Below are 19,438 nucleotides of genomic sequence, written 5' to 3'. Positions count from 1 at the left end.
GGAGCAGTCGGGCGCGGGCTAGCAAGCAACTGATGAAAATAATTGTCCTCGCACACACAGCCCGGCGCCCAGGGGCGCGCGTGCACACACACACATACACACACACACAATTTGCCTTCTCTAGCCGCCCAACCTTAATATTCCGGGCATGCAGTTTTCAACAACTTGCCTGACACAATAACAAAGACATTTAAATGCCAGGACGCAGACTTCACTTTTTAACCTGCTGAGAGGAGCTACTTTCAAAGCTTCCCCACCGCGAATAAACTGACAAAAAATATGGGGTGCACTTATAAATTAAACACCTCACCCTCAAAGCAACATACGTTAATCAGGTTTCTAAGGCAATAGCCATCTCTGTCTTTTCCTATTCACCCAAATAATGCCCCAAGAAGGAACCCCTTTACACAAGAGAGAACTGGAAAAAAATGAATTATACCCATTGCTAGTAAAAAATCATCTTAAATCAATAGAGCACCACTTGAACTTGAGTTTCTATTGTTTCACTGAATCATCAATGTTTTTAATTAAACAGAGCTACCCTTTCTGTTAAAACATTACATAAAAGGGTTAGGTTTCTACTTTTGTTGAGGCAGCTGGCGTTTGTTGGCTGTTGTGTTTGAGCAACAGACTGTTCAATAGAAGCGAGAAATAGCTCAACGCGCTCTTAATAGACCTGTTTCAACAATGTACCTTGAAAAGGAATACATTGTGTTATTGTGTTAGTTTGCTACAAACCTATTAAAAGAAAAATAGCATCCATCAGGTCTAACAAAACGCATTTGTATTATACGTACTTATCTGCTTCAAATACACTTCTTGGCACAATGTCTAGAATTCAACTAGATCATCAGGAGCTGGACAGAAGAACACATACCAGTTAGGTAATGATACACGGGCTAAAAATAATAATAAATGAAGGACTAAGCAGACGGTAATTGCTACTTTTTTGTGTATCATGAGAAATAACAGGCAACCCTACTTCAATTAAAAATATATTGCAAAAGTGTGGACTCCTACGACAAAAACAATTTAAAAAATGTTTGTAGCATGGGAATATTGATCCATATCCCATATTTGGAACGAATCTGATACACTTTCGATAGGAATTTGTTTCAGAGAAGGATTCAGGGCAGAAGCGATGCATTTTTAAAGCAGAATTAAAACAGCGCAAAGAGCCCGGCTCTTTAGGGAAATGTGCGAAACAAACAAATCGAAAGCAAGCGTTCCAGCCAAGAGGTTGGGGAGCACCGTTGTCTGGCACTAGGAAGGGAAGTGCTTCTTGAAAGTGCTCTCTTAAAAATGATTTTCTGAACTTATTTTATTACATTTTAATCACAAAGTGAAACTTGAAGCAAAGAAACAGGACATTCCCGCTACCGAACAGAACCTATGGTCTATTGCAGGAATGACTGCCACTTGGACCACAGACCTTTAGAAAAAACAGAGAGGCAAATGATTAGGCTAATTTAACGCGGAGATCTGCTTAGCAGAAAAGACACCCAAAGTAGCATCTGTCAGAGGAAAACATCTTTTGCTTCCACACAAGGCACTCGATTTGGTTTCCAACCTTGAGTCCTCAACATTCAACTTTCAAGTGTAACAATGTTGGGGGCACAAGAGAGTAGTAGATTACCTACAAGTGAACACAATTGCACAAAAAAGAGACATAAGTCACAATGGCACCCTATGTGAGATATCTACTTTAACAAATAGGTAGAGCAATATATTGCCCAATAAAGTCAATCATTTGTTACATTTTTGAATAAGTAAATTATCACATGAAGATTTAGAAAAATGTTACCCTGAAACATTAAACGATAGTTTTGCCATATTACAAAATAGCTATTTTAAACTTTTGTATAAGGCATTTGAAGCCAAATAGCTGATATGACTGTTCTCTTCAGCTGGAACATTTTTTTTCTTTTCAAGAAGGGTGTGTGTGAATGATGTGTGTGCATACTGGAGGTAGTTGAGAAGAATTTGATTAATACTTAAGACTTTTTCACTAATGTCTCCCCTCTAGTCCAAATTTACTTTTTAAATTAATTCACTTGAATTTAAAAACAGAAATGAGATAATAAACCACAAATTACACATTATAAAAATTAGTTTCTCAAATGTATGAGATTTTTGGAAGAGTGCATTTTCAAGGTGAGAATTTTTGATGTGTCTGATAATCTACCAGATATGAGAGGAATGTCACAATAAAATTGGTTTTGCCATGATATGAAATGTTGTTGCTGAAGCTTTATAAATTCTTTGATTTACATTTAGAACTTTTAGAAATATTTGCGTGTCTGAAGTTGAACTACCTAGAGAGAAATATTCAATGCATTTTAATTTCAAGAGATTGTTCAAATAAACAAAGAATCACCAATGATATCATTTGAAAACCCAGCAAAGGAAGAAGTGTATTTTAGAGGAAGACTGTAATCTGATTCTTTGTTTTGTTCTTGGTCTTTAAAATCCTTGATTTTCCACTTTCGCAAAGAATTTTCAATAGTATATGAAAGCCAAATATTTTTAGTGATCTAAAGTTTAAAAAAGTCCACAAAGTATGTACTATAATTTGTCTCCCTTTAAACAATAGGAAGAGTATTATTAGATTACTAGATTACTTTCTATATACCTCCCAAATTGTTCCTAGAAACTTCTGATCTGTTAATTTATCATCACGAATATCTAAAAATGTTTTAACCAATCAAATCATAAAAATATTTTTACTGCCATTGATCTTAAGCAGCATCTAATTTGAAAGATTTTACAGAGTACATTTTCAAAGCATCAAGCATCTTTACAGTTTCTTGGTTTGCCTTCAGTAGGTAAATGAGTATCATTTCAGATTTCCTTTCAGCTTCTTTTGCCTTTTAATTCACAAGTATAGAAAATAAGAGAGGTTAATGTTTTTAAACATTTCTGCTCCACGCGGTTATTTCAGTGCCATTCTCTGGTGTTGTGTCTGAAAAACGGGTGGCCGAGCCCGCTGCCCGCAGCGCCAGACATTCAGCCGGATCCACCCCTGGGCACAGTCATCAGGGGAAAGAGATTCAGCTTCCAAACTTGATTAAAAACAGCCCAACAATTTCTGCCCCGTTAAAGAACTGTGTGATTGGAGAAGCTGAGTAAATTGCCTCAGAGAGGAGGTGGCTGAGGTCTATATCTCTTTCAAGTGGGAGCAGCGAGAAGCTGAAATATGCAGTTGGACAGTGTGCTGCGGAAGGGCAGCTTGTCCACCAAAATCTGCAGTTAAAGTCCACTTTACAGGATTTAGGTGCTGAGATGGAGAGATTCTCCCTTATAATTTTTCACCTTAATTTGAAACGAAAAAGAAAACACACACACGTGCCAAAGACCCACAGAGATGCTTAGGAATTCTTAACTTATTTCTGAGTTACTGAGACCTTTTGTTTTCTATTTAGAAAATATTTCAAAATATACTTCTCCCCTGAAAGTTACAATCTGAAAGATATAATTACAAGAAAAACACTAAGAGGGGAAAAATGAAGTAGGAATGAGGAGTGTGTAGGTTGGTGAATAAAATAGATAACTGTCAGCATCTTTTTAATGATACGTTGTTGTTGTTGTTTGGTTTGTGATATTTTTATAGTAAAAACAAGACATCCAAACGGACTCCAAATATGAATGGAAGTGGGAGGTTTTCTGGTGTGTTTCAATACTAAAATGAACACTATGTCTGTATGTGCCTGTGTGTTCTCCTTCAATCCAAATTTTTACCCCAGAAAGTGGTGCAATTTGTTACTTTTTTTGTGGGCACAGGAGGAGGAAAATATGATACATTTGGGGATTTTTCAGTAGAGCTGTGTTTAGTTTTAATTTTCCTGTATTTTAAAATAAACACTTTGACCAAAGCATGTTTGATCTTTGCAAGAAGGAAGTATACATTGTGAAGGAATGTGCAGCAGTTGGGTATGAAAATGGGGTTGTGACTCACAGCTGCAGGCAGAAAAAAAAAGGCGTCGTGGTGTCAGCCAGAGGTGTTCAGTCTAATAATTCAAGCTGTAAACTGTATCCCCTAAAATTACCTACATAATAAATCATTGTGCAAAGAAAAAAAGTTTGGACTGAAAAGTGTAAGTGAAACAGAATCCTCAGGAGACTTCAATGCTGGGACCTATTGACAATGAAGTGAAATACAGGCTTATTTTGTTCAAAACTTTAAGGATCAGAATAATGGAAATTTCTCTAGCACAACTGATTTTTTTTTTCTGGCTTGGGTTTCAACGCATTTCTACCTAGTCTGTCACAAAAATGGGCTTATATATTTCTCTCCTGATCACACAGCCAAAACTGCTTTATAGAATTTACAGTCGACTTAACGCAGTTTCAAGAAAAAGCTCATTCAAGAATGGCTTTATTTTTATAAAAGTGATTATACATAAGTTATCAAATGCATATCAAGAATGGAGGCAGAAATCTTTCTGACAATTCTTTTAGATTCCTGTCTCCTATTACAATGTTGCTTGTAGGTACCAAAGAAACCACAAAATTTGTGTAACGTGGTAAATTAGCTTGCCTAAGAATTCACTGCTAGGTTGAAATACTTAGACACTGCGGTTGGCAAAGCCAGTGCCAAGTCCTGGAGACTTGAGAAACGTGAACCTTTGGGGAAAGAATGCACCGTTTGGAGTAGAAAGGAGCTCCGTGGTGGGAGAAAAGATGAAATTGTCAAGAGGAAGTTTAAAGGCCAAGGACACACGAAGTCTTTGAAACAATAAGGGTGAAGAAGTCAAGAAGCAGACTCGCCAAAGCCACATTGAAACAATTTATTTTATAGGATCCCTATATTTCCGTGATCAGTAAACAGAGCCACACTGGAAACACGGGCTGTGGGCTGTCGAGCTCACACGGGCCTCTCGAAGAGGAGAAAGTCAAGTTGTCACGAGTCTCTTTCGCCTGGGTATTTCACAGGAAAATACAAGGAGGCGGGAGGCCCGAGAAAGCTGACTCCAGCGAAGTTTGCAATAAGGATTAACTGGAGAAAGGAAGTCCACAGCAATTAAAACCCCTACCCTGGCTCATTAGTATTCATGACTGAATGTCCAGCTTTTCTGTTTATCTTTCTCCCAGGATCAATATCGGAGCAGCGTGGGCCTGGGAGGAGCCCAAGTTGGGCCCGGCGTGCGCCTGACCTTTCGCGCCCTCCCTCCAGGTCAGCGCATCTTCAGAACCGCCGGCCAACGCCACACAAGCTCTCATTAAATCCACCATTCACAGGCGGGCCGACGGAGGCTGGGGGACGAGCCCGGGGGTGGGGACGGGGCCAGGGGCACGCAGACCCAGCCGACTCCAAAGAGTTTCGGGAAACCACACTCGGCCACCTAACCACTGTTGGCCCAGTGGGCCAAGAGAGAGAAAAGAACAAGAACCAGCTCTGGATGCAGCGAGAGGCTCCAGCGCAGCTCCCGGCAGGCCCTCGCTGACTCGGCCTTGTTCCAGACCCTAAGTTTAGGGGGGCTTTGCCTGGTGTGGGGGGCGGGGGAGACTGGCAACATAAGAGCCCGGGTGAAAAGGGAACCACATCCACACCTCCAGTTCTGCCAGTCAGGAGCCTCTGTAGGTCTCCTTCGGCCTCCGCGGAGCAGCCCAGTCGCTGAGCGTTAACTGCGATGATTATCTCTGACATTACTAACATTATTATTATTTCTACCCCCCACCTTCTCCAGCAGCTCTGAGCTCCTTTCTGCTCCCCAGGGCCACCGGCTTGGCCTTTAGGACAGAGATAAACCTGGCCCGGGAGGCTGGGAAAGGCAGAGGTTGAGGCCAGGTTCAGGGGACGCGGGGGCCAGGCAGCTCTTCCCTCACTCCAGATTTCCTCAGAGGTGAGGGGGCGCCCCCCTCCCTACACCCGAGGGCTGGAGGGCGCGCGGGCGGGCAAGGCAGCCTGGCCTCTCTCAGCCCCTGGGAGTGAGCTTGGGAGACCCAACTGCGGGGAGCCCTAGTCCCACGCCAGTGGCGCGAGTGCGGGCCTGGGGAGTGCCGCCCTGGCGGAGGACCCTCCGAGGCCGAATTAGGTTGAGAGCGCAGGGCAGGCCCGGTCCCCTCCAAGCGGCGCTAAGAAAGGGCTGGGGGAGGTAGGAACGGGAGGAGGGGTGCGGGGAGCATCTCCTGCTGCCCACGCTCACCCGCATTTCGGCGGCCTCAGGTCCTTCCCACTCACGCGAGCCCGTGGCTGGAAGGTGCGGAAGCCGAATGAGGTGAGGATGTGTGAGCATATGGTGTGAGTGAGTGTGTTGTGTGTGTGTGTCTGTGTGTGCGCGCGCGCAAAGGCAGGGGACCTCCCCACACACTCTTTGCCTGGCAGCTGCGCTGAGCATCCTCTCGCTTCTTGGGGCAGGAGGGATGCTGGACGAGGGCAGGGCCTAGAGCAGGAGAAGGCGAAGCGAGGTGTCACCTCTTCAAAAGCTCGTCGGCCCCTGGGAACAAAAGAGAAACGTGGGAGGGCGACGAGGTGGCCCCAGCACCGAGAGTTCTCGGACTGTCGGGGCGGGGCAGGAGTGGGAGGACCCTGGACTCGAAGTCCCTGCCGAAGATCTTGGCTGTGGCAGCTCGGGGGCGGGGCGAGGCCTGGACTCGCTGGACCTAGTAGCCCACAGCCTTGACCGTGAACTCAGACCCTCGGGATGCCCTGGTTATGGCTTACAAAAGTTCTCATTTGCAACACCCTGTTCAAACGGCCACGGAGGCCTTTTCGTGCTCGGGCACCCAGCCGGACTAGCCTGAGAGGTTTTGCCCGATCACCTGATCCAGTCTGGAAGGACCTAGTGTTGTTTTTTTTTTCCCCCCCGAAAATAAAAACCCAGCAACGATCTGGTGTCGGGAGGGGGGAAGTGGAGGGGAACTTCTTCCGGTCCAGCTCTGAGCTGCCAGTGAAAAATAGAAACGGTTCATTTCGGTCTGCTGGGGGTAACAGTGGGCCAAGGAGCTCCGAGTTTCTGCGGAATCAGAGCGATATCAGACTATAATCAATCCATCCACAAATCATTATTGAACCTTTGCTTTGGGTTCTGAGGACCTCTTTCCGGGATGTGTCTGCTAAAAAACAACAACAACAACAACAAAAACAAAACCCACCCAAAGGTTCAACCAAGTCTTGATGGAGTGTGATTTTGAGGCCTTTATCACTCAGCCCTTGGAAGCAGGCCTAGCGCGCCCTTCCGATCATTTCGGTGGAGTAGTGTGGGGGAGGGTAGGACCCGAGTCTCTAGTGGGCGCCCGGTGGGTTCCCGCGGGTCCCCGATGCCACGGGTGAGCTCACCAGGGACCTACCGGGACACAACTCCCCCTGTCCTGCCGACCTGGGCAGGAGACCCGTCACCTCGCCGGCCCAGGCCTTCCTTCCTAGCCAACCCTGGGATGCAGAACAGCACAGAGTCCAGGGAAACCCGATCCTCCGGTACAGTCTGTGATCTGCCCTTGATCTCAGGGTTTTGTGCGGAAAATAAAACCACTCGAGACTGAAAACATCCGTCTGAAAAAGAGACAAAGAGGCTAGGGGGTGGGGAAGAGGAAGAGCGAAGGTGCCGGCCTAGGGAAGAGCACCGGGACAGCTCGGTATGGGCGTGCGGATCCTGGGACGAGTTTCTTCCCTCGCGTCCAGCCGTGGCTTGGCCCCAGCAGCCTCCCCTTGCCCATGCCCCGAGCAGAACCGACGCGGCCTCTGATCCTGGAGTGACTTCCTCCCCGTCCCGAACTTCGTGGGATATCACTGAACCGGGGAAAGCTGATACCGATGCCAGTTATCATCGTGGGCATTAATAATGCAGTGAGGATCACGATAATTAATAATAATAATGACGGGCCTCCCGAGGGGGCTCCAGCTGCCTCCGGATAAAGCGACGCTCGCGCTGAGGGGACTTCTTAGGTGATGGATGGAGGTGAGCGCGAAGGAAGCCGGCCTAGGCTCACTGAAGTTCAAGTTCGGCGACCAGAAACCGTGCTCCAGCCGTGGCAGGTTGGGCCTCCCTGCGGGCAGCTACCCGCAGCGCAGCCGGGGATCCCAGAGAGGGGAGAGGGCTAGCTTCAGTTTCGTGTCTCTGGAGTCAAGGCAACAGCAGGTTAGCATTTAGGTCCGTTTAGACAGCCAGGCAGGGATAGGGGTGAGGGTTGGGGGGGTGGAACGCATGTCCCCCCCCCAACCTCCACCCCCAGGCCCAGGACCAGGCACCTGAGTGTGGTGCAGGCTGTTGGGCCGCGAGCCCCCACGTGCGTTCTCAGTTGAGCAATTTTCACATCTTGACACTTCTACACTATTGCCATCTCCCCTCCCCTCCATCCAGTCCTTCGGATTCGAAGGGCAGAAGAGAAAGGCCAGAGAGACAGAGACTGGACCAGCTTGTCGGGTCCGTGACTTGTTTGGACAAAGCCTTGGGAAGCGAGGGACCAGGGACTGGGAGCCCTTTCGAGGAAAAGCGGCTCCCACCCGCTCCGCACATCTTAGGGTGGACTCGGAGACCACTCCCAGGCTGTGATCTTCCTCGTTCATATTTTATTTTCCTGCTGAAAACTAGGATCAGCGCCCCCGGACCTGAAGGGGCCTTGGATGGCTCTCCGACTTTCAGATGAGGAAAGCAATCGAACCAACTCAAGGCTGTGAGATCGGCCACCTCTTCTGGCCGTTTTCCTTCTTCCCCAGATGGGAAGAAAAGCCCCAAGCCCCATGGTAACGTTGCCTTCCCCACCCCCATCTTGTCCTTCTCCTTAGATTTGGGACTTCTCTCAAAACCAATTTCCACCAAAAAATAAAAAATAAATAAATTTTTTAAAAAGTTGAAACATTTCCAATAGGTCTTTTTGTTCTTGCACAAGTTATGACAAATATTTCATTTGACTCCTTCGTCCCCCCATGGGGGGTGGGGGTGCTTTGGAAAACTCTAAACGATTTTCCTCACAGCTTATAACGTGTTCAATGAACTCTCCCAAGGATCAGTAACATATGCCAATTATTTTAATAATTTCGCCTAGTATTATTAGGGGTTATAAATTTGATTTTAATGGGGATCTGATTGCTTCAGGAGTTGGCGCTTGGGCAGTTCGCAGGGCCGCTGAGGAAGGCGAGCCTGGCCTCTGTCACCCTCTGGTCACTCCCCCCCCACCCAAGGCTGGACGCCTTTTCTCCTCACTGAACAGGTAGTGTGACCTCCGGGAGGTCAGGGCTGCCCCTCTCTCCCCAAGCGCCCCTCAGGCCTGGCCAGCCCGGTCCAGAGGCTCATTCCAGGGCTGGAGGGAAAGGAGAGCAGGGCAGCCGCAGCCATCGCAGCCACCCGCGCTCTGCGTCTCCGCCGCGGTGCTGGGAGATCCTCTGGAGGTGTCGCTGCCACCACCCAAGTCTTTTTCCAGCTGGGGGAGCTGGAGGGGGGAGGTCCAGCACCGCCCAAGGCCTCTTGGAGCTACTGGGAGAGGGAGATATTTTGATGGCTCACAAATTTAAAAATAATCTTCCCCATCCCTACCCTTTCGTTATTACAATTATTTTTACCTTCTTCCTTAGAGTATCTTGTTTGAAAACTCTGATCAGCTCCTGCAGGGGAGGTAGGAAGGCTGTAAACGTAGGAGAAAAGCTGGCGGCTGGGGCTCTGGATCTCTCACTTCCACCTGGCAATTTTAGTCTTGATATCTTATTCTATTTTATTTTTACTGAATTCTTCAAGAGATTCTCTTTCCTTTGGGGTCAACGGTTTGTCGCTTTCCTATCTAATCTCCTCCCCCTAGCAGATCAAAATATAGCCTATTTATCACCCTCCCTTGGCCATCCTGCTTGTTGGCACACAGCTGCTTTGCTTCAGCAGGATTTCTCTGCTTCAAACTTCAAGCAACTTTTGGTACAAACGAGCCCTTAAAACTATAATCATCAGGCCAAGTTCAAAAAGAAAGTACTCTGCCCAGTTTTAAATGTGTAATTAAAAATAACTGTACCTCAGCTTTTCAGAAGGAGGGAGAGCAAAGGGGGCAGGAAAGCGGGAAAACAAAGAATAAGGAAATGTTTAGTGTTCTTAAATCCAGCCCAAATAGCTGAAAGAAAGAAAGGCATTCCCCCAGATAATGGAGCCATTAGAAGCTCTGAAGGTTCCTGCCGCCATTCCTCACAGGGGCTTTCCAAAAATTTAATTCACTCTCAGCTATTAAACAAAGGACGAAGAAAATAATTTTGAGACCTTCTGCCAAACGGGCACTTTGGCTTGGTTTCTATGCAGACACACACCTTCCTCCCCAGAACGCGTGTGCCTCCCGCCCACTCAGGCTCGCTGAGGCGTACCCAGGTCAATCCTCAGCTGCCTCTTTCCCCATTTTCTTTAATAACTTTGCTAGAAAAAATAGTATGTTCATGCAGTTTCAACACATTTTATTATATTTCTGTATGCATTACTCTCAAAACAGCACAAGAAATGATCAAACCACTTAAAACCTTCAAATAAAAAAATCTGAAACAGTTTATGCCCACAATTGTACATATTTATAGTTAAGAAACATTCTTTATAAATATTGTTTCCTCTGTAGCAAGTTAATACCATAATTTAATTACAAATGGATAAATATGGTAACGGGTATTTACAGAAGGAAGGGTGTTATTACGGAAAAAGCTAACGGCACGACGTTTATTTTTCCCCCACAATCTTTCATACAGGAACTAACAAATTGAACTTGCAAAAGCACTAAAACATCACATGTAAACCCAGCTAACAGAAAAATACATTCACAAGCGTTGTTGGTGGTGGTGTGTATGTGTGTGCTATGGGTCAATGTGCTGAAGAAACAGAAGGGAGACTTTGGCACGGCTCATTTTTTCCAGTCTATAGTTACATGAAGTTTACAATCAGGTTGCCTCATAAAAAGGAACACAATATTCAATACCACAATACAAAATAAACCATTTTCTTCCACATTACTTAAAAAGAAACCGGGTAAACTAAAAAAGGAGAAAAGAGAAAGCCCATCACTTTAGGGAAGGGAAGGGAAGGGGAAGAAGGCGGGGAGGAACGCAATCCGGAGTTTTACAAATGGACAAACTTCTATACACCAAAAAGCCATTAAAACCACCTCGGAGGAGAAAGGAGGAGTCCGCTATGTACACAGTTTGTCAGAAGACTGGGAACAGGGTGGGAAAGAACGTGGGCATGGAGATTAGCAGGGAGGTTTGGTTCAACATTTTTGTGGGTTTTTATTTTTTTATTTTTTATTTGTTTTATATTTTCAGCTTCAAACACTCCGGAAGGGATATTTTTGTTCTTCATGCCTAGATTATTATTAAAAAAAAAAAAAAAAAAACTTTTAAAAATCCTTCTGCTGGTAAAATTTTCATCATCATAAAAATCAGATTCATAATTTTAACAACATGATCACAAGGTGCCCTCGCTGCTAGCTGCGGGGAGGGCTGCTGCGCTGGGGTGGGGACAGGGAGAGGGAGAGGCCCCGACCCGTCACACGTACCATTCATTGAAGTTGGAGGAGAGGCCGCTGTGGCCCCCGGCTGTCCCGCTGCCCCCGCCAGAGCTGCCGCCGCCCCCGCCGCCCGCCCCGCCGCCGCCCCCGCCACTGCCGCTGCCGCCGCCTGAGCCGCCTCCCGCGCCGCCACTGCCCGAGCCTCCACCCCGGTGCACCGCGGACACCGCGGCCGCCGCCGCCGCAGCCGCCGCCGCTGCTGCCGCCGCCGCTGGCGACAGGTTGGAGCTGCTCTGGGGCTCGGCGCTGGGGGACACCAGCCCCGGGGGCGTGGACGACTCATAGCCGGAGCTGGCGGCCGGGGAGGATTCAGAGCCCTGCGGGGAGGACTCATGGACCTGCAAGACAAAAGCCGGGAGGGGGGACCAGAGGGGACTGGGTGTGAGTGCAGCTGCTGTGGGGCCGGGCCCCTGGGGGAGAGCACCCCCAGAAATGTTCCCCCCGCCGCCCTGGCCCCTGGGGACCCTCCCAGGCCAGCTGAGGTGGTCCGGGCCAGTGCTGCACCGGCGCCTCGGCCTGCCTCGCCCTCCTCCCGGCCGCCGCGGTGGTACCTTCATGTGCTTCCGCAGCGAGCTGGGGTGCGTGTAGGACTTGTCGCACATCTTGCAGAGATAGGGCTTATCGGAGGTGTGGACGTGCATGTGCTTCTTCCTGTCGCTGCTGTTGGCGAAGCGCCGGTCGCAGCCCTCAAACTCACACTGGAACGGCTTCTCCCCTGTGGACGGCAAACACCGGCGCTGGCTGCAGACATCCAGAGGCTGCAGAGCCCCCACTCAGGCTGCGAGGGGGTTGGGCCGCGGCGAGGGAGAAGGGCCTGAGGGGGCTGGGTCCCTTAAACCAGTCCAATCCCCTCTGCGGCAGAACTAAGATCAAATTAACCCCCTTCCCGCCCGACAGTCCTGCTCATTTATTTCATATTTTACTTTCTTCCAGGCTGACGTCCATCTCCTCAAATTTCTCAGGAATGTGGGGTAGCTCCTGGCCCTGCCTGCCTTTCTAGAGGGCTTCTTGGATTTGCAGCTTCTAACAAGTTGCTCTCGCCACGGAGAAGCTGTTATTATGACAAAATATTTGGGGCATTATCAAAATCACACAGGCTGCTGGGCTGCTGTCGGTTTCTCGCCAGGGCCAGTAAGCAATTACATTTGGAGTTGCTACGTGTTGTTTGGGGGCCAGGCTGTGGAGAGTGACTGAGCCAGTATTTTTCATCCAAAATTCTGCAAATTGAATTAATCACAATTCTAATCTCATCTCCTGTCTTTAAAAAATAAGTTGAAGAAAAGGTAAATATCAGAGATAAGGCAGCATCTAGTGACTGCGGAGAGACACAAGCTGGTGGGCGAGGGTTGGGGGAGTCAGCAAAGCCTTTCAAAACCTCCCCGTTTAATTTTCTGGCGGTCTCTGCATCCTGTTGCCAGAATTCCAAATGCTTGGAGTCATTTAGAGGTGCGAGAACTCAAACGTCGTTCCACTTGGAAAGGGGACCGTTTAACGTTAAATTCCATTAGCACCTAAATTGTTTCTTAAAGACATCCGCTCAGACACAGGACTCGAAAGCGAGCATTTCATGCAAATAAATTTCTCAAATTTTAAACCTTGTTAAAAGCTTGTCTCGCACCTCGGCTCCCTCCCTTCCCGGAAGAGAACAATAGGCCGCTGGCGCATCCCCACTTCGGAGTAAATATTGACGGGGGAAGTTGCTAAAACATTTGGCTTTCTTTTAGGAAATCGTCTGGCACGATTTTGGCTGAGACCTGGTCATAGATGAATAATCTATGAGGCGGGAGGCGCGTTCTTTTGCGGCTCTCCCTTCTCACGCGATCCCCCCGCGGGGCCGCGCTGCCTGGGGCTCTAGCTGACCTGGGGCTCTAGCTGACCTGGGTCCAAGTTGGGAATCGCAAACTCTGGTGCCCATTAGAGAATTTCACAAACTGCTGCGAAACCACAGTAAAGCCCCCGCGACCCACCCCGAGACGGGCTTTAAAAACACTTTAAAAATGAGAAACGCATTACAGCTTCGGCTCACACCAGACTCATTTAATGGGAAACAGTCCCGGGAAGGGCGTTTGGATCCCGAATAAAAGAAGTGGGAAAACACACAAACCACTCAAACAGACATACACTCCGAGCAGAAAAGCACATTCAGACAAGCTGGCAAAATCCTCTCTAGGCTCGCTTCCCGGGCACCGAATTAGAGAGCAGTTTTATTTTGTGCTTTCTACTTAGAACGGAAATTATTAACCGGGGCTGAGCAAACGAAGCAATTGCATGACCCAAGCATACATTTGATGTGAGGCTGATCATTTAAAACTCGATTTCCGCACATGGAAAAACCCAGCCCAATAATATTCTGTCATCCACCAACAGAAACAAGCTGCTGGCTCTCTCGTACACGCAAAAACACCTCCCATCCCAGGTCCCCGGCTGGCGGTCTGCGCCCAGAGTCGGCACCCACAGCCTGAGTCTCAGCCTGTGCGTGTCTCCCCTCCGCGCCTGGTCCCTGTCCCAGCCCGCGGTTACCTGTGTGGGTCCTTTTGTGGATCTTGAGGTTCTCGGAGCGCGCGAAGACCTTGCCACAGCCCGGGAAGGGGCAGGGGAAGGGTTTCTCGCCTGTGTGCACGCGGATGTGGTTGACCAGTTTGTATTTGGCCTTGAAGGGCTTGCCCTCGCGCGGACACTCCTCCCAGAAGCAGACGTGGTTGCTCTGCTCAGGGCCGCCGACGTGCTCCACGGAGACGTGTGTCACCAGCTCGTGCATGGTGCTGAAAGTTTTGTTGCAGCTCTTCTTGGGATTGCTCAGCTGCTCGGGGTCGATCCACTTGCAGATGAGCTCCTGCTTGATGCACTGCTGCCGCATGTAGCGGAAAAAGGCACCGGGGTGGTGGTGGTGGTGGTGGTGGTGGTGGGCCGCGGCTGCTGCCATGTTCATACCCATGTTCATATTCATGGGGCCGTACTGGTTGTGGAGTTGCGCCGCCGAGTAGGGGTCGGTCCGCGGGCTGGCCACCTGGCGGTATTGCTCCGAGCGCCCGAACACCTCGCCCGGCAGCCCGAGGCGCATCTGCCCGTTGAGCACATTCTGCGAGCCGTGCGGCCCGTGCTGCTCTGGCAGGCCCGGGAAGAGGAGGTGGCCCTGCGCGTCCGAGTGCGCATGGTGCAGGCCGCCCGCGCCCGGCCCGAACAGCCCGTGCTGCCCGCCGCCCGGCGCCGAGTCCCCGAAGCCGCGGCTGCGGAACAGGAAGTCCCGGGTGGAGTTGAAGGGCGGCCCGGAATAGGAGCCAACGTGCGCGGCGTGGGGCCCGAGCGCTGCGGCCGCAGCGGCAGCCGCAGCGGAGCCGGGGTAGGCGCCGGGGCCCTGCGACGTGAACGCCGAGCTCTGGCCCGGGGACAGCTCGTGCGCGCCCGGGTTGAGCTTGAAGGCTCCCATGTGCGCGGCGGCGGAGTCAACGAAGCCGTTCTGCGCCGCCGCCAGGCTCAGTTCACGGTCCTGCATCTCGGCGGCAGCAGCCGCCGCCGCCGCGGCGGAGTGGTGGTGGTGGCGCGCGAAGCTGCCCACCCCGATGGCCGGGAACTGCGGACCCGCGTCCAGGAGCATGGCCAGCGCGCCCGCCCGCCCCTGCGAGCCCTGCGCCTCCGCGCCGCCTCGACTCCCGCTCCCGATCCGCGCGGTGCTTCGGCGGCCACCGGGCTTCAGGCGCAGGCGGCGGTGGTGGCGGCCGCTTCAGCCCTGGGAGCCGCTCTCCTGCGCCCGCCGCCTCCGCCGCCGCCTGGATCTGCCTCGGGCGGCCGGGCGCGTAGCGAAGGCGCGGAGAGGAAGAGGAGGAGGAGGCGGCGGCGGTGGAGGCGCGGGAGGAGGAGGAGGAGGAGGTGGAGGAGAAGAGTCCAAAGCCAGGCGGAGAACCAAAGTGTATTAAAGGAGCTGCGGCGGGGGCGGGCGGGCAGGGCAGGGGAGGGCGGGCGGGAGGAGGGAGCCGGAGGGAGGTGTGGGGAGCCGAGAGGAGAGGGGGGCTACCGGGGGGCGAGCGCCGCGCCGCGGCCCCCACCCCTGCGCGCACCCGCGCGCGCACGCACACACTCACTCGCTCGCACGCCCAGCGGACCCGGAGCCCGGCCGCGCCGAGCAGCGCCGGTAGAATGCAGTCACAACCGCGGCGGGGCCACGGTGCCCGAGCGCGGCGGCCGTGCGCACGCCAGGCAGACGGGCGAGGAGAGGACCGAGGCGAGCTCCGCGCTCGGCACCCGGGGCCAGCGCACCAGCGGCTCCACCTGACCGCGGCGGGGGCGCCGGGGCGGCAGGCGGAGTCCAGGCGTCCTCTCCGCGGCGCGCTGCGGCGACAGTTCCCTCCCCCGCGGCCCTACTCGCGCCGCCCCGCGCGCCGCGGGTATTGTTCGGAGCCGCGGCCGCAGTGTTTAGCCCTCCTCGGCCTCGGCGCTTGGCATTGGCTGCGCCTCGCGTAGTAAACTTGCAGTGGCCACGAATTTCCCCAGATGAAGGCAGCAGCCGCGCCGCTCCCCCTTTCTTTAAGTTGTGCCGGAGGAGGAGGCGGGGGAGTAGTGGGGAGGGGGATGTGGGAGGGGAGAAGGCGAGCAGGGGGAGGGGAGGAGGGGGAGGCTGGGCTGAAAAACAATAACAACAATAAAAAAGTGATCTCTCGCTCGCCTCCTCCCTCCCGCCGGTCGGGCCTGGGCGCTGGGCCCGGAACTAGTGGCCGCGCCGCGTGGACCCAGCGCAGTCCGCGGCCCGAGCGAGTGTGAGGCCCAGGCGGGCTCCCAGGTCTCGGCTGCGGTGGGCTGCGTTCGCCACCGCCTCTGCTGATTTCGATGGGCGCCGCCAACACCGCAGCAGCAGCAGCCTTTTATTTTTTATTTTTTGTCTCCTCCTTTTCCTCTCCCCTCCCCCCTCACCCCCTAGTCTCCCGCCCCGGCCTCCCTCCCTCCCTCCAGCTCGAGGCCGGGCCCCCCGGTCAAACCGCCCCTTTAACGGCGGCTCCCGCCCCGCTTGCCCTCCCGGCGCCGCTATTGGTCGCCGCGGCCTAGTCAATCCCGCGCCCCCGCCCCGCGGCCGGGCCCGCCCCTCCGTCCCCGCGCTCCCTGAGCTGCTCCCGGCTCAGGCAGCCGCCGAACGTGCCCGCGGGTCCGGCCTGCCATCCTGCCGCGCTTCTCCCGAGACCTCGGCGCCGCGGCTTCTAGTCCCGGCCGACCGCGGCGCTACCGGGAGCCGGGCATCCAGCGTGGCTCGGACGCGGGCCCGGGCCGCGGGGTCAAGGCGCCCTCAGCCGGGTCAGGAATGGGACGCAGCCCAGCGCTCCAATCTTTCTGCGTAGGCCACCGACTTCCCCGGGATCCGAGCAGCTCCCAGCGGACACCGAAAACCCCGGGGACGCCTGGCCCGAGCACTCCTGGCCGCTCGAGACGTGGCTAACAGCTGGGTCGCCCGGCAGGAGGCTCTGCGCGCGGGGACATTTCAGGCCCTGGGCCTCGCCGGGAGCGCGCCACAAGGAGCGGCGGGGGGCTGGTCTGCTGCCCGCTTGGCACGCTCCCTACTCTTACCCCGCCTTTGTAAACTTGCTCTATGGCATTGAAACCACAGGTGCAGGACCGTGGGCACAGAGAAAGCAAGGCATGCCCCTTCTTCCCACCCTCCGGACGCCCACCCAGATACCGCCTTCCCCGCCCCCCGCGGCGTCCCCGTCCGCCCCTCGGCGCGCTGAGCTCCCACCCGCCGCTTGCGTCCTGCTCCGATTACAGCAGTAAACACTGGGCAGCGGCCCCTATGTGGAAGGGGTTGTTTGGAAGTCGTTTAAAGACAGTGTCACCCTCAGCGTAAATGCCCAGAAGCGGGGCCGCGCATCCTTGGGCTGAGAAGTGTGGGAACGCCCGAGACCAAGCGAGGCTTCATGAAGCCGGAGTTTGGCTGCGGGTCAGGCTCAGGGTCTCGGGAGAAGAAGCCGTCAGACACGGCAGGGCTTAAACCTTCTAGAAAGCATATATATCCACTCCTTCTCCAGGAGCAGGGAGTGCCACCCGGGCGGTGGCCCAGCGGCGAGGCCGCTCCCGGCGCCGCGCCTGGCCAGCCCCGCGGCCCCAGGCTGACCGCTGCGGACATTTCCTGTCCCGCCGCCCAAATCTCGCGCTCCCGAGGTAACCAGAAAGGGAACGGAGGGCCCAGAGGCGCAGAGGTGTGAAGGGACAGCCTGAGGCCAGCGCCTCGGGCGTGTTCTCCTGGCTGGCCTGGAGAACTGCTTTTATTTATAAATCTCTAGGAGTTGAAATAAAATTAAATGAAGAGAAAAATAATCAATTTTCAGAATTATGTTCTGAAATGAAATCAACAAAAACGCGGGAAGAATCCTCTAGCTCACTATGGCTGGCAGAACCCGGGCTCTCTTGCGCCGGCTCAGGCAGCCTCTCCCGGCTTAAGCGAGTCTCTGCAGGTTGGCGCTGGCCGCAGCCCCTTGCATAAGGGGCCCTGTGCCCTCCCTCCGTCCCACTCTTCCCTGTCCTGGGGGTGGGGTGGGGGTGCAAGAAGGAGTGAGGCTGTGGCATCCTGTCTGAAAGCAAGGCAGTTTGCCTGGAAAGTGGAGATTCTCACCTTCCCTGAAAGGAGGAAATGTTCCCATTTCCACACCCCTCTCTCTGTGCATAAAAGGGGGCGGAGGGCACTAGCCAAACTGGCCCCCTAGACCTAAAGGGACCTGAGACATAGACGCAGAGAGAAAAGAGAACATCTTTGGCAGAAAGACTGCCCTGCTACGTTGAATCCATTAAAAATTGCCTAGTGCAATTTTTGTACTGCACACTTGTTTGCTTTATTCATCAATTTTTATGGGGATGGGAGGCGAGCGCGAGAGGAGAGTATTTGGAAAGGCTTACTCCAAAAGTATTTCCGAAGGAAAATGTTTTCTTGGAGATTGGTTATGAGAATAGCAGACCTGCACATGCAGAGACCTCACTTTCCCTTCCTTCTTTCAGGCCATCAGACTTCCAAGTCTTCCTCCTTTCCTACTGTCTTACCCCCTCCCCAGTCCTCCCTCCCTCTCCTCTTTGACCCATTCTCTCTTTCGCTTTGATTTCGCCTTTGCTGCTCCCGCGTTTGGGGATCGCGCGGCTGGGCGCTCGCTCGCGCCGGATTCCAGGGGCCGCGCGCGGCCGGGCGGTGGGGCGGACGCCTTAATTCCCGCCGGAGACCCTGCGGGTTGGGCCCTCCTGGCTATTCTTTCCCGGCTCTAGTTCTCCTCTCTCTGCAGGGCACAGAAGAGCTGAGCCAAGTTCAAAGTCACGTCGCCGTCCCTTCTCAGAAGTGCTTTATTTCTCTACAAACCGCAAAACCCCTTTACTTCATGACACTTTATTTATTTATTTATTTTTTTTAAGGAAGGAAAGTGAAGAGAGAGCTAGAGAGAGCAAGGGGGAAAAAAAAAGCATGCAAAGGCTTTCAGAGTTACTGCCTCAAAAGTGGACTCGGGTTCCTTGGCTGAAGGAAAAAAGCGGCCAAGCGGCGTTATGCACAGTGTGAGTGAATTCAGTTTTTCAACAGGTTTCTGGAAGGGCCCGTCTGTGGCAGTGTCAGGCCCGCGGTACCCACAACTGTCTCCATCCGGCAAACAAGTCCCCTCTTTGTAAGTTTCCCAAAACTATGCTTCCGAAATCTTACGGAGGCTGCGTGCAGCTGGGCGGCAGGCCGGGGCTTGAGCGGATCCGGCTCCAGGCCGCGGGGGCCGGTGTTCATTTCTCGGCAAGTAGAGGGAATGGCAGCGCGATGGAGAATTGGGGTTGTCTTCAAAAATCAGAAAATCCCGCCAAATACCGAGCGCCCATCAACCAAAACACCTCGTTGCGGTTTGTGGGCCTCTGTGAACAGTGTTGACTGAGTTCTTTTGTGGTATGGGGTGTGTTTTGTGTACCTATGCAGAAATATAGCGTGTATGCACACACTATACCCTCACACACAAATAGGTATACATTGCTGGACAGGAGA

The 19,438-nt window shown here is 52.6% G+C and overlaps 1 protein-coding gene across 2 annotated transcripts; it reads right to left on the bottom strand.

Moving 5' to 3' along the window:
• Nucleotides 1-6,006: 6,006 nt before the first annotated feature.
• Nucleotides 6,007-15,397, bottom strand: ZIC2 (Zic family member 2). 2 transcript variants are annotated; one of them, XM_002824393.4, is made up of 3 exons: nucleotides 13,981-15,397; nucleotides 12,012-12,175; nucleotides 6,007-11,798 (listed from the first exon to the last, which is right to left on the bottom strand). In XM_002824393.4, exons 1-3 carry the CDS (start codon nucleotides 15,053-15,055, stop codon nucleotides 11,439-11,441), a joined length of 1,599 nt encoding a protein of 532 aa, XP_002824439.1. In that variant the 5' UTR covers nucleotides 15,056-15,397; the 3' UTR covers nucleotides 6,007-11,438. The 2 variants fall into 2 exon arrangements, with proteins under 2 accessions (XP_002824439.1, XP_054385165.1); XM_054529190.2 differs by having other exon boundaries at nucleotides 11,662-11,835.
• Nucleotides 15,398-19,438: the final 4,041 nt, after the last annotated feature.

The sequence above is a fragment of the Pongo abelii genome, chromosome 14 (genome assembly GCF_028885655.2).
Source record: "Pongo abelii isolate AG06213 chromosome 14, NHGRI_mPonAbe1-v2.0_pri, whole genome shotgun sequence".
Taxonomy (NCBI): domain Eukaryota; kingdom Metazoa; phylum Chordata; class Mammalia; order Primates; family Hominidae; genus Pongo; species Pongo abelii.
This window is presented reverse-complemented; position numbering and strand designations above follow the sequence as displayed.